At 34.4% G+C, this 14,799-nt stretch overlaps 1 protein-coding gene across 4 annotated transcripts in view; it reads right to left on the minus strand.

Annotated features, from left to right (window-relative positions):
* The window catches only part of Rab3gap2 (RAB3 GTPase activating non-catalytic protein subunit 2), a 112,470-nt gene that overhangs the window by 22,973 nt on the left and 74,698 nt on the right, over positions 1-14,799 (minus strand). For all 4 annotated transcript variants that reach the window (XM_040277597.2, XM_013363159.4, XM_078022842.1 and 1 more), the window contains exons 18-24: positions 13,854-13,944; positions 11,645-11,772; positions 8,913-9,126; positions 8,429-8,526; positions 7,605-7,710; positions 6,854-7,014; positions 5,585-5,816 (exon numbers count right to left, since the gene is read on the minus strand). In XM_040277597.2, the coding sequence (XP_040133531.2) occupies positions 5,585-5,816; positions 6,854-7,014; positions 7,605-7,710; positions 8,429-8,526; positions 8,913-9,126; positions 11,645-11,772; positions 13,854-13,944 (1,030 nt within the window). The remainder of the gene's footprint in view (positions 1-5,584; positions 5,817-6,853; positions 7,015-7,604; positions 7,711-8,428; positions 8,527-8,912; positions 9,127-11,644; positions 11,773-13,853; positions 13,945-14,799) is intronic.

Raw genomic sequence — 14,799 nt, forward strand, 5'->3', positions numbered from 1 at the left:
TTTTGTAAAAATTTTTTTTCTTTTCTTTCTTTCTTTCTTTTCTAATTTTTGTTTGTTTGTGTTTCTTTTGTCTTTTCATTTCTTTTCAATTTTCTTATTCCCCCTTCCTTGAATTCTACCTGCCTACTCTCATTCTCTTTAGTGACATCTTCCCTGCCCTTCTAATATCTTTCCTCCCAAGCATCAAATAAATTTATAAGAGTAAACAGTAACTCAGCAGTCAAACAGAACAAGAAGTAATATGACCAGCATAAAAAAGCAAGGAAGAAAAGGACTACAAACAATGAAGGACAGCCTAAATATTCAGGAGGACCTAGAGTCAGCAGAAAAATGATCACATAAAAAACTCAAGGAATACCTTAGACAGATGGAATGGAACCTTAAAGAGGATACGAGACAGCAAATCCAAACAGTGAAAGAACACATTGAAAATGAATTACATAAACAGATAAAAGAAGAAGTTAAGCATCTTTATCAGGAGATAGAGATTATAAAAAATAATCAAACAATAATTCTAGAAATGAAGGAAACAATAAACCAAATTAAAAACTCAATTGAGAGTATGACTAACAGAGTGGAGCAAGAAGCCAGAAGTCAGATAATGAAGACAAAATATATCATCTTGAAAAGAGCCTAGCCAACTCAGAAAGGCTGGCTAAAAATCATGAGAAAAACATCCAAGAGATATGGGATAACATAAAAAAGCCAAATCTATGAGTCATCGAGGTACAGGAAGGTACAGAGATTCAAACCAGGGGAATGAGTAACCTGCTGAATTAAATAATTATAGAAAACTTTCCAGAAATAAAAAAGGAAACGGATATACAAATTGAAGATGCATACAGGACATCGAGCACACAAAATCACAGTAGACCAACGCCAAGACACACTGTTATGAAGATATCCAATATACAGAACAAACAGAAAATATTAAAAACTACAAGAGAAAGGAGGCAGATCACATTCAGGGGTAAACCAATAAGGTTAACAACAGATTTTTCATCACAGACGCTGAAAGCGAGAAGATCCTGGAACAACGTATTTCAAACACTGACAGACAATGGATGCCAACCAAGAATTCTGTATCCAGCAAAACTAAGCTTCAGGTACGACAACGAAATAAAAATATTTCATGATAAACAAAAGCTAAAAGAATCTGCAGCCAGAAAACCAGCATTGCAAAGCATCTTGAGCAAAACACTACATGAGGAAGAAATGAAAAACAATAACCAAAACCATCAGTGGGAAGTGCCTCTTTAAAGTCAGAGGGCGGGGGGGAAAGCTAATCTTGGAGAAACAAACTAAAAGAAGATAAATAATCAAACATGGCTGGAAGTACAAACCATACATCAATAGTAACTCTAAACATTAATGGCTTAAACTCTCCAATAAAGCGACATAGGCTGGTAACATGGATTAAAAAAACAAATCCAACAATATGCTGCCTTCAGGAGACACACCTGATTGGAAAAGACATACACAGGCTGAATGTGAAAGGCTGGGAAAAAATATACCACGCACACGGTCCTCGTAAGCAAGCAGGGATGGCCATCCTCATATCGAATAAAATCGACTTTAAGACTCAATCAAAAGGGATAAGGAAGGACATTATATACTGTTAAAAGGTACCATTCACCAACAAGACATAACAATTATCAATATTTATGCACCAAATAATGGTGCTGCGACATTCATAAAACAAATTGTCCTCAAGTTCAAGAATCAAATAGACCACAACACAATAATTATGGGTGACTTCAACACATCTCTCTCACCATTGGACAGAGCTTCCAAACAAAAGTTGAATAAAGAAACTATAGAACTCAATACTACAATCAATAACCTAGACTTAACTGACATATATAGAATATATTAACCAACATCAAGTGGCTATACTTTTTTCTCAGCAGCACATGGATCCTTCTCAAAAATAGACCATATATTATGCCATAGGGCAACCCTCAGTAAATATAAAGGGGTGGAGATAATACCATGCATTTTATCTGATCATAATGGAATGAAACTGGAAATCAATGATAAAAGAAGGAAGGAAAAATCCTACATCACATGGAAAATAGGAGGAAATAAAAAAATTCTTAGAGATAAATGAAAATACAGACACAACTTATCGGAATCTATGGGACACAATGAAAGCAGTTTTAAGAGGAAAATTCATCGCCTGGAGGTCATTCCTCAAAAAAAGGAAAAACCAACAAATAGATGAGCTCACACTTCACCTCAAAGCCCTAGAAAAGGAAGAGCAAAACAACAGCAAATGTAGCAAAAGGCAAGAAATAATTAAAATCAGAGCGGAAATCAATGAAATTGAAACAAAAGAAACTACTGAAAAAATTAACAAAACTAAAAGTTGGTTCTTGGAAAAAATAAATAAGATCGACAGACCTTTAGCCATGCTAACGAAGAGAAGAAGAGAGAGAACTCAAATTACTAACATACGGGATGAAAAAGGCAATATCACAACAGACGCTACAGAAATACAGAAGACAATTAGAAATTATTTTGAAAACCTATATTCCAATAAAATAGAAGATAGTGAAGACATCGATAAATTCCTTAAGTCATATGATTTGCCCAGACTGAGTCAGGAGGATACTCACAACTTAAACAGACCAATATCAATAGATGAAATAGAAGAAGCAATCAAAAGACTTCCAACCAAGAAAAGCCCAGGACCGGATGGGTATACAGCGGAGTTTTACAAAACCTTTAAAGAAGAATTAATACCAATACTTTTCAAGTTATTTCAGGAAATAGAAAAAGAGGGAGCTCTGCTAAATTCATTCTATGAGGCTAACATCACCCTGATTCCGAAACCAGACAAAGACACCTCAAAGAAAGAAAACTACAGACCAATATCTCTAAGGAACCTAGATGCAAAAATCCTCAATAAAATTCTGGTGAATCGGATACAAAGGCACATCAAAAAAAATTGTACACCATGATCAAGCAGGATTCAACCCTGGGATGCAGGGATGGTTCAATATACGGAAATCAATAAATGTTATTCACCACATCAATAGACTTAAAGAACCATATGATCATCTAAATAGACGCAGAAAAAGCATTCGACAAAGTACAGCATCCCTTTATGTTCAAAACACTAGAAAAACTAGGGATAACAGGAACTTATCTCGACATTGTAAAAGCTATCTATGCCAAGCCTCAGGCTAGCATCATTCTCAATGGAGAAAAATTGAAGGCATTCCCCCTAAAATCTGGAATAAGACAGGGATGCCCTCTATCACCACTTCTATTCAATATAGTTCTCGAAACACTGGCCAGAGCAATTAGACAGACGAAAGAAATTAAAGGCATAAAAATAGGAAAAGAAGAACTTAAATTATCACTATTTGCGGATGACATGATTCTATACCTAGAAGACCCAAAAGGGTCTACAAAAAAACTACTAGAACTAATAAATGAATTTAGCAAAGTGGCAGGATATAAAATCAACACGCATAAATCAAAGGCATTTCTGTATATCAGCGACAAAACTTCTGAAATGGAAATGAGGAAAAACACTCCATTCACAATATCCTCAAAAAAAAAAAATACTTGGGAATCAACCTAACAAAAGAGGTGAAAGATTTATACAATGAAAACTACAAAACCCTAAAAAGAGAAGTAGAAGAAGATCTTAGAAGATGGAAAAATATAAACTGTTCATGGATAGGCAGAACTAACATCATCAAAATGGCGATATTACCAAAAGTTCTCTATACGTTTAATGCAATCCCAATCAAAATCCCAACGGCATTTCTTGTAGAAATAGATAAAGCAATCATGAAATTCATATGGAAAAATAAAAGACCCAGAATAACAAAAGCAATTCTAAGCAGGAAGCGTGAATCAGGCCGTATAGCGATACCAGATTTCAACTATATTACAGAGCAATAGTAACAAAGACAGCATGGTACTGGTACCAAAACAGGCGGGTGGACCAATGGTATAGAATAGAGGACACAGAGACTAATGCACAAAGCTACAACTATCTTATATTTGATAAAGGAGCTAAAAGCATGCAATGGAGGAAGGATAGCATCTTCAACAAATGGTGCTGGGAAAATTGGAAATGCATATGCAACAAAATGAGACTGAATCCCCTCCTCTCACCATGCACAAAAGTTAACTCAAAATGGATCAAGGAGCTAGATATCAAATCAGAGACACTGCGTCTGATAGAAGAAAAAGTTGGCTCTGATCTACATATTGTGGGGTCGGGCTCCAAATTCCTGAATAGGACACCCATAGCACAAGAGTTAATAACAAGAATCAACAAATGGGACTTACTTAAACTGAAAAGTTTTTCTCAGCAAGAGAAACAATAAGAGAGGTAAATAGGGAGCCTACATCATGGGAACAAATTTTTACTCCTCACACTTCAGATAGAGCCCTAATATCCAGAGTATACAAAGAACTCAAAAAATTAAACAATAAGAAAACAAATAACCCAATCAACAAATGGGCCAAAGACCTGAACAGACACTTCTCAGAGGAGGACATACAATCAATCAACAAGTACATGAAAAAATGCTCACCATCTCTAGCAGTCAGAGAAATGCAAATCAAAACCACCCTAAAATACCATCTCACTCCAGTAAGATTGGCAGCCATTATGAAGTCAAACAACAACAAGTGCAGGCGAGGATGTGGGGAAAAGGGTATTCTTGCATATTGCTGGTGGGGCTGCAAACTGGTGCGGCCAATTTGGAAAGCAGTATGGAGATTCCTGGGAAAGCTGGGAATGGAACTACCATTCGACCCAGCTATTGCCCTTCTCGGACTATTCCCTGAAGACCTTAAAAGAGCGTACTACAGGGACACTGCCACATCGATGTTCATAGCAGCACAATTCACAATTGCTAGACTGTGAAACCAACCCAGATGCCCTTCAATAGATGAATAGATTAAAAAAATGTGGCATTTATACACCATGGAATATTACACAGCACTAAAAAATGACAAAATCATGGAATTTGCAGGGAAATGGATGGCACTAGAGCAGATTATGCTTAGTGAAGCTAGCCAATCCCTAAAAAACAAATACCAAATGTCTTCTTTGATATAATGAGAACAACTAAGAACTGAGGAGGGAGGAAGAGCAGGAAGAAAAGATCAACATTAAACAGATACATTAGGTGGGAGGGAAAGGGAGAGAAAAGGGAAATTCCATGGTAATGGAGGGAGACCCTCATTGTTATACAAAATTACACATAAGCGGTTGTGAGGGGAACGGGAAAATAAACAAGGAGAGAAATGAATCACAGTAGATGGGGTAGAGAGAGAAGATGGGAGGGGAGGGGAAGGGGGATGGTAGAGGATAGGAAAGGTAGCAGAATACAACAGTTACTAATAGGGCATTATGTAAAAATGTGGATGTGTAACCAATGTGATTCTGCAATATGTATATGGGGTAAAATTGGGAGTTCATAACCAACTTGAATCTAATGTATGAAATATGATATGTCAAGAGCTTTGTAATGTTTTGAAGAACCAATAAAAAATTTTTAAAAAAAATCTCGCAATGTAAAAAAATAAATGCAAATGCTAAATTTTTGCTTACCTTTTCCTCCTTCTAACAATTTTTTAACAGAAAGCTTTGGAAGTGGCTCAGCTTGCAATGATGACACTTTAGAGTTTCGAGTGGTGCTCCCTTTGCTGTGAAGCAGAGTCTGGAGTATGAGACAATCCTCCAGTTGTTTCAGCAGGAGTTTCCAGTATTCGGTGTCAAGAGAAAGAGCCTCCCAGGAATCAGTCAGGGCTTCTGAATCAGTACCCAAAACTGTTTGGGAAAACTAACAAAAAATGTTCTGGGTCAACATTAACTTGAATAAACTTTTATGTTGTAACATTACAGACAGTATATATCACAATACAACACTCAGATGCTATTTCTCAATGATACTACTTGACTAGATGAAACATGAGAGTCAAAAGTAGACTGGAGACTGAGGGGACAATGTAGAGTGCTACTGTAATAATGACCCTGGTTCAATCAGTATAGTGTACATTTCAAATAATTTTCTAAGCCTTCTTTGGAAGGGGCAACAGTTTTTTCTATTAGTACAATCAGGATACTGATATCTCTTCAGAATACACGGTCCAACTTAAAAATATCTGAAATTTCCTCTCTCCATCATTATAAAACACCTCAAGTTGGCAATATTAAATTTAGCCTATAAACTACTATGACTGACAAAAGTTAATTGAATCTTCATAGAATTACCTAGGTGTCTCTCCAAATTAATGGAACATCCTCAAGGAAAAACTATTGTATCCTCCATGAAATATATGAGATGTTAGGGTTTTTTTGGTTTTTTTAAAGATATAAATTTGAGTTCTAAAGAGATAAGGAAAAACCATTCAATCAAAAGGTCAGTAGGAAACTTAAGTTGTTCAAGGGCAGGTTTATAAAAGCGTGAAGAGTAAAACAATCATAGAACTTGAGAAGAATAAACTTGAGACAAAGTCTAACCCTAACCTCTTTTAGATGAGAAAACTAAAGCTAGAGAACCACTTTGAAGGGATTCACCATAGCTCAACAGCTACTGGCAGAGCTAGCTCTCTATCCTCCAATTTTAGCATTTTTCTCCTATGACATGTGGCAAATGTTAAATTCAAGTATGTACAACATCTGAATAAACAAATTGAGGGCAACACTCCAATCAGGCCCCCCCTAAAAAAAACTTTAAACAAATAAGAACCTGATGGACACGTATTTTAAATTCCATACATTCCATGAAACTGAAGACAAGGAATTCCCAGGAAAGGAAAAGCATCCTCTTTGCCAAATGGATAAGTACAGAGCAAAGCCACACCTTTGCCAACTTACTTTTTTCTCTGTCATATTGTTTGATAACTGTGCAGCAACAGAATGCCCAACATGTGCAGATAATAGAGCAGCTCCATTGTTCTCAGCCTGAATACAGGCCATGCGCATCTGCTGCCACCAAGGGGACACAGACTGAGAATCCCAGGTCTCATCAATGGCCACTGGAGGGATAGGAAGAAAAGTCCAAAGTAAATTCTCATCTTATTCATTTTTTTTCTTATCTTTCATGTGTAAAGCTAAATTTCACAAAGATGTATTGGTATATTTCTGAATGAACTGATAAATCTTATAACCTATTTTATTTTGAACACTTATATTCCATTTCTTTATACTGTTAGTCATCTTGTTTCTGAATCGACATTAAACCCCTATTTGCAATATTTTCATCATTACTAACCAAATATCTTAATAGATTATTGTTCTGATAATCATAAAAAATAAAAAAAATTACTTCCACCAAAGACTATTCAATTTGCCCGAGTTAAGAAAATGTGTTATTCATGTCATGTTACATTTTATAATGACACAAAATTAATTTTCATATAAAGCATACTTCAAATGTATTACAATTGTTCTATTAATACAAAAAGAATCCCTATAGTGAATTGTTTTGTACACTATAGCCTCCTTTCATTAAAACTCTCCTCCCTGCCTATTTCTGTGGTATTTCAAACACCAAATATTGTTTCTAAGAGCAGCAGCCCAAATCCTGAGAATGGTGAACTACACACAGTATGGAGCAGCATCCTACCTTTCATCTTGCTCAGGAGGGACAGCATTGTGTGAAGACAGCAGACAGACTGTGGTTTATCCAAAATATCTTTTTCCTTAGAAAGCCAAACACTCAGGAGCAAAGACTGAAATCAAATGTAAATCTCTTTCAGATCTTGCGCCTTCCTAAGAGATCCTTCATATCTGCTGGATACCTGAAGTTTGCCAATTTCTGTTTTGTCTTTACCCCCAATTCAAACCTCTTTGTAGGAGCATATTACCAGTAAGGATGCTACCACGTGTGAATTTGCTGTGGATTAGTGAAGTGGCCACTGTCGGCAGGTATGAGTGAAGAGAGTGAGCTGTGAATCTTGCCCTTGCCTTGGCTGTACCAAAGATGCCATGGTCTTGGCAATGGAGGACAAGTACACGAGACCACCAAACTTTCCTTTTAAAATCACTAACAAGCTATATTTTAAAAACATGTTTTAAATAAAGACATCTAAGTAAACAAAGTGACTTTTAATATACCTATCAACCAGTGTATTTATTTAAGTTTACAACAAATTTAATTTTAATAACTGTCTCATTGTTTTGTGTGCATGTGTGGTGTGTGGGCAGAGTGGAATTTATTTAATCTTTAGGCTCACCATTAGGTTGCCATTAGACTCACTCTTGATTACCCTCCCTCCCTCTTCCCACCATATATATAATTCTATTAAATTTCGTGATTACAATTTGATCATTCTTAGGAGGTTTTTAAGTATGTTCTACAATATTCTAAAAGTAAACTATTTTTAAAAAGATAAACCCTTGTAGCTAACATTTGCAAAGAAGAGCAGCATCCAGCAACAAAAATCTTACCAACAACAGCTGAGGGCTAAGTCCAGCAGACTCCAAAGTGTGACACATATCCTCAGTGGAGCTTTCTCCATGCAAACACTTCCAAAAAAAGAAACTACCTAGCAAAACAAAAACAGAACACATTAGCCAAGGGATAATTACCATCTGGACTAACAATTATCCCAAGATGCAATCTAGAATTCCAGAGGAGCAAAACAGCATGACAGAAGAAAAATTAGCAGTTTAATATGCCTAATTTATTAAAGGAGAAAGCAAATCATTATATGTTTAACACTGTCTCTTTAATATACACCTTACATAACAGAGTGCATATGTAAGATGTATCCAGAGTATCTTTTCTTGACCAAAAAGTATCAATTTAATTCTTTGACTTTGTCCTAAAATTAAATGGACCAATCTACAAGATGCTATAGGCTCCTACCTGGCTTTCTTCTAGAAAAGGGCGGTAATAAAAATATAAAGAGCAGTGTATTATTTTGCCTACCTAAAGCCACATATTCTTCTTCACTTATCTTCTTTATGTTGAGCACATCTTTTTCATATTCTAAATATTCCAGAAACGTCTTTATAGGCAAAACACCATCCTTATCGTCAGAAAATCGGACAGTAGTTCTGGTGTTCTCTTGTTTATATTTCTCTAATAATGCCTGGAGCTTAAGTAGTTCTTTTTCATCAAGCCTTAGTAATATAGCCAAATCCTTTAAAAAAAAAAAAAAAGTTCTGAATACACCATGTCTCTCTAAATATGCCATGCGTGTCAAACCCTATTATCTGAAATGATTTTCAAGGCTGTAAGAAAAAGATGACATTTTTATTAATGTGACAGCTATAATGGACTCTGCTTAAAACTTTACACTCAAATTACATTTCATGAATGGTTATTTAAACAAAATAATCTTGAAAGTCTACATACTACTACTAAAACTACCATTTCAGGTTTGAGAGTCCTCAATATTCTTTAAAATGTTAGGATTTCAATAAACAGGTATCATCGTATAATCAGAAAAAAATTCAAAAGATATCAACTGACACTATCATTCTGAAAAAAACTAAAGAACTATTTAAAATTAAATGCTTATATACTAAAAAACATACATATTATTAAAGAAAAATGGGAAACAATTCTCACTGTATTTACACATAAGTCCTCTGTGTGGCTCTCAAGGACACAAAGATTTAAAAACCACAGATATTACCCACCAGAATTTTAACTACTTTGATACACCATAGATGCAGAAACATCTCTTCATACTACCATCATTTTTCGAAGAGTACACACACAAATCCCATATTTGCTGCAGCAAAGTTTCCTCCATGCTATGTAAGTAAAGTCACTTTCTTAAATAAATTTAATTCATTACTTTAAGCTATTGTTTTTAAAGACAAACAGCAAGCCGTAAAATGCTATTAAACACAAACCAGTAGTTCAACACATTGAGTTACATGTATTAAGCCCTACAAACAGCAAAAAATAAAAATTCAGATATGAATTTTAGTTTTGCATGTACAAAATTAGCCCTTTGGCCTAGAAACTGGCAGTATCTTTTAAAAGCATCCAAACAATTCTATAGCAAAATACAGTTTTAATTCTTTAAAAGTGCTTTTAAAATAACAAATAATAAGGAATAATTTGCCAACTGATTTTCAAGATTTTTGTGATTCTTTATCTTTGCACACTATGTGGATATATCAATCAAGTGAAAATGAATTCTGTAAGGGGCTACATATTGAGCTATCAAGTGGAAATTAATTCTATAGATGATTATTAATGACATTAAGTTGTTAAGTATATTTTTGTAGTAGATGGACACAATACCTTTATTTTATTTTATGTTATGCTGAGGATCAAACCCAGTGCCCCATACTTGTTAGGCAAGCACTCTACCAACTGAGCTACAACCCCAGCCCCAACTTTTTGTTTTTTAGGTAATAACTTTAAAAAAATAAATATTTGGTCAATTCCTGCAAAAGAGTTTTGGATTCAGGCATTGAAGAACCTAAAAAACTGGTTTTCTGGGGCTGGGGTTGTGGCTCAGTGGTAGTGCGCTTGCCTGGCATGTGCGAGGTCCTGAGTTCGATCCTCAGCACCACATATAAATAAAGGTATTGTGTGCAACTACAACTAAAAAACAAAAAAAACCCTGGTTTGCCCATTTTTAACATCAACTACAGAATATCATCATGAACACAATATTATTAAACTGCTATATAAAATCCATCTAAAATCCCCAAAATTAAAAATAATATTAGAATGTGTGGTTTTAAAAAAATCTTCCCTCATTTTTCTATTTATAAAAATTTTATTTGTATGTTCGTATCTTTAAAATAAAAGATTTCTACATAAAACCTCACTGAACTTTCAAATATGCCAGATATTTTTCCCCCAGGACTAAGGATCAAACCCAGAACCTTGCATATGGTAGGCAAGTACTTTACTACTGAGTGACATCCTCCTAGCCAGACAATTTTAAAAATGCATCATCAATAACTTTGACAAATCACAAAAATCATTTCAACTTACTCAGGTAAGTAGAGGACACGAGGTCCCAAGGTTGGGCACCTGCCTAATGTTATAGTTATTTTCTCGTAAGACACTATTTTTCTCTATTTTCCATTAGGATTAACTTTATTTCTCTGCATAAAAAACAAGAATTTTGTACACATTCCTCAGAAATAATACTATACTATAGTAAATATTTCAAGGGGCTGTCTCAAATTTGTTTTATAGAATAATACAACATTTACTGTAACTGTTTTAAATACTATTGATATAAGGTAGAATTTTAAGAATGTATTTCATTATGTAGTACACAAAAGAGCTAGCTTAATTGTTTGCTAAGAAAAACTGATCTCTTCTGTTTCACAGAATTATTTTTTTCATAATAAGAAATTATAGTTTTATAATATCAGCAAACTTAAAATATTTTCACTGGAAATCTTTTCTAGAAGTTGTTTTATTTATAAGAAGTCAACTTTAAAAACTGTGTTGAGAAAAACCAAGTAAGTCTAGAGTAATAAACATTAATTAATAATAAAATTTTATATTCTCATATTAGTAGTATAACTTTAGCAGCTAGGCATAGAAAGTCAGTAGGGGCATAGTAAAGAAAATTTAACTTGTAAAAAACTTGATATTTCTACTACTTTATAATTTTGAAAATTAAACATATATCAAAGAGACTATTTTGTATAATACTAAAATTTTGGATTACTCACATTATCAGAGACTGGTGTATCTGAATGAAAATCAAGGGAATTCAACTGATTGACAGACTCATAAAGATGTAGTAATTTCAGTTTATTGGCACAAAATTGTAGCAATCCTTCATCAACAGACTCAAGTTCTAAAAGGCAGAAGGAAAAACATTCAATGTTCTGTTGTATTAATTATTGGAGTGATCAAACAATAACAGATTTTGAAAGCAAAGGTAATTTTTCTATTATGGTAAAATGTATAACCTTATAAATGAAATGAAATGCTCTAATAGTAGGAAGGAAAAGAAATGGGGGGGGGCAGAAAAAATAATCTGGAAATCCTTTGAAAATGGTTTCCCTCACCCCATAACTACTATACCCTGCTATGCTCACATACTGAAGAAATTCAATTACAAAGTTGCTTGACTCTTATTATTATGATGGTCAAAGATAATAAAATTCAGCTAGAAACTATGAACTGTGACAAATTTTTCCTCAAGAAAGGCTCACAAATAGATTAAAATTAAAATTCCTTTAAGCACACCCCCATTAGGTTTTATTTTGTTCAAGATTAATGCTGAGGAAATACTTTCTAAATAGATTTCTGAATGAGATTTTACATATTTATATTATATGTAATATAAAACAAATATTTGTTCTTTGAAAAGACAGACAATGAAAAGCCCCAAGAAATCTCGCTTAGGATGTAGTAACATAGAAAACCGTCCAGGTTCTTACTGATAACAATAAAACTCAGCAAACAAAACACTGGAAAATTTTAGGAACCTCACTTTATGGGTTGAACTTAAAACTGTGATGATCGTACAGAACTCCCAACAATGTTTGGCTTATTCCCAGCCCAGTGCAAGATAATGTTTCATTCAATAAATTTTGATATTTTGTTAAAACCTTGAGGGATGGGGGGTGTTCTGTTGTCATATATTGTGATTTTTATTTCCTTTTTTTTTTTTTTTAAAGCAGGTAAAATAGCACTTTAATGAAGGGCTATTATGAATACGGAACATTAGCAACAGCATCTTACAGTAGGGGAGAAAGGCTGAATTCAACTTCCCAGTACACTTTTTTTTTTTTTTTTTGGTACCACAGATTGAACCCAGGGGCGCTTAACCAGTGAGCCACATCCCCAGCCATTTATTAGAGACAGGGTCTCACCGAGTTCCTCAGGGCCTCACTATGTTGCTGAGGCTGGGTTTGAACTGGCAATTTTCCTGCCTCAACCTTCAGAGTTGCTGAGATTACGGTGTATGCCTCTGCACCCGGCTCCCAGTGTGCTTTTTAAAAACAAATATTCTAACCAGTTCTGCACACTAAGGAGTTCACTGTTTACTGAAAGTCAGCTTTATATATGTGTTGGGAAAAAGTTAATAGTAAAAGAGTCTCAAAATTAAGAAGCTTGAAATCCTGAAAAATATACTATAATTTGTTTATTAAGTTACCATTGGTTGGCTTATACATAATTAAAGAAAAGTATAAACATAAAACTATATTCATATAATTATCATGGCTAGTAAAAAATCAAATAGATGCACACTACAATTTAACTAATGTTATGAATTCAGGATAAGTTGAATTTTACTAGCTTACTACAACTCTATAAGAATAATCATGTCTCAACATTTTATATTGGTATCTTTTTTCACAATAGTGGGACTCATATAGAAAATGTTTTCAGCCATCACAGAAGCGCATGCCTGTAATCCCAGAGGCTCGAAGGCTGAGGCAGGAGGATTGAGAGTTCAAAGCCAGCCTCAGCAATTTAGCGAGGCACTTAGCAACTCCTAAGACTCATCTCTAAATAAAATATAAAAATGGGCTGGAGATGTGGCTCAGTGGTTAACCACCCTGGGTTCAATTCAATTCCTGGTACTACTACTACTACATTTTATATATATACATATATTCCCCCCACCCCCACCAATAAGAAACAGAAAAGGGCTAGAGGTATAGCTCAGTTCATAAAAGTGCTTGCCTAGCAGGCACAAGGCCCTAGGTTTGATCCCCAAAACTGTGAAGAAACAGAGAGAGAGAAAGAACAAAATCACATGAAGATCAACTGTATACTTTAGAGATATGGAATAAAAAAAGAAGTTTCCTTATTTTTCATGTGTATTATTTCTACATTAAATAACATGATAGTATTATTTGCCTTATAATGAGAGTGATAAAATTTGAAGTGTAAACAATCTCCAATGAATATAAACTCTTTTACCTTGATTTTTTAATGTGTCCATTAAAGTCTGAGTGATGTTTCTAAGGCAGGAAAATGGTAAACGTTCACTTGCCAAAATGCTTTCCAAGGCCTAGAAGAAAGATATTGAACAATTCTAATAATTATAAGACATTTTTTAAAAGTTTTATATTTATATTTATGCACCTAAATTTTCACTATCCCAAATTTCCAAGGGAAGCTTCGTAGTTAAGTTGCTGTAGTAAACATAAAAGAATTAAAGGTGAGGGCTGGGGTTGTAAGCTCAATAGTGGAGCTCCTGCCTAGCATGTGGTGAGGCACTGGGTTCAATCCTTGGCACCAATAAAAGTAACTAAATAAAATAAAGGTATTGTGCCCATCTACAATTAAAAATATTTTTTTAGAAAAAGAATTAAAGGCACATCATAAATAACATGTAATAAACTTCATATCATATCTCATATGGTATAATGACAAAAAAGTTCAGGGTGAGAATAAAACAACCAGAAGGCAAGTGTTGATCAACAGAATGGCCAAGACAAACAGAAACAGAGACAAAGCCATTCATCAACAAGAAGAGTCTGAGCAAGCCTCTACTATACAGGCATAAACAAAAAGAGGTTACTGTCATGCCGATAATAAAAGCTGACAATTTAGTTATAGCTTAACTACTGCATATGTACAGGTGAATCTAAAGGCCAAGCTAGATGGATATAGTATCCACCCTCTGCCCATCTCTCACAATATATAATTTGTTTATTAAGTCATCAACCCTCTAATATACTTGAGTTTTCTTTCCCTAGTTCCAAAATATCTCATGCTTAATGTAGCAACCATCAGAAACATTGATGGGTTAGACACAGAAGTTAAAAGTTCATATCGTTTATATCAATTTAATATGTTCATTAATTTAAATTGATGAGACTAATTTAAAAAGTGGACTAAGAATGTAGCATGAGACAAATAC

This window comes from Ictidomys tridecemlineatus, chromosome 10 (assembly GCF_052094955.1).
Source record: "Ictidomys tridecemlineatus isolate mIctTri1 chromosome 10, mIctTri1.hap1, whole genome shotgun sequence".
In the NCBI taxonomy this organism is placed as follows: Eukaryota; Metazoa; Chordata; class Mammalia; order Rodentia; family Sciuridae; genus Ictidomys; species Ictidomys tridecemlineatus.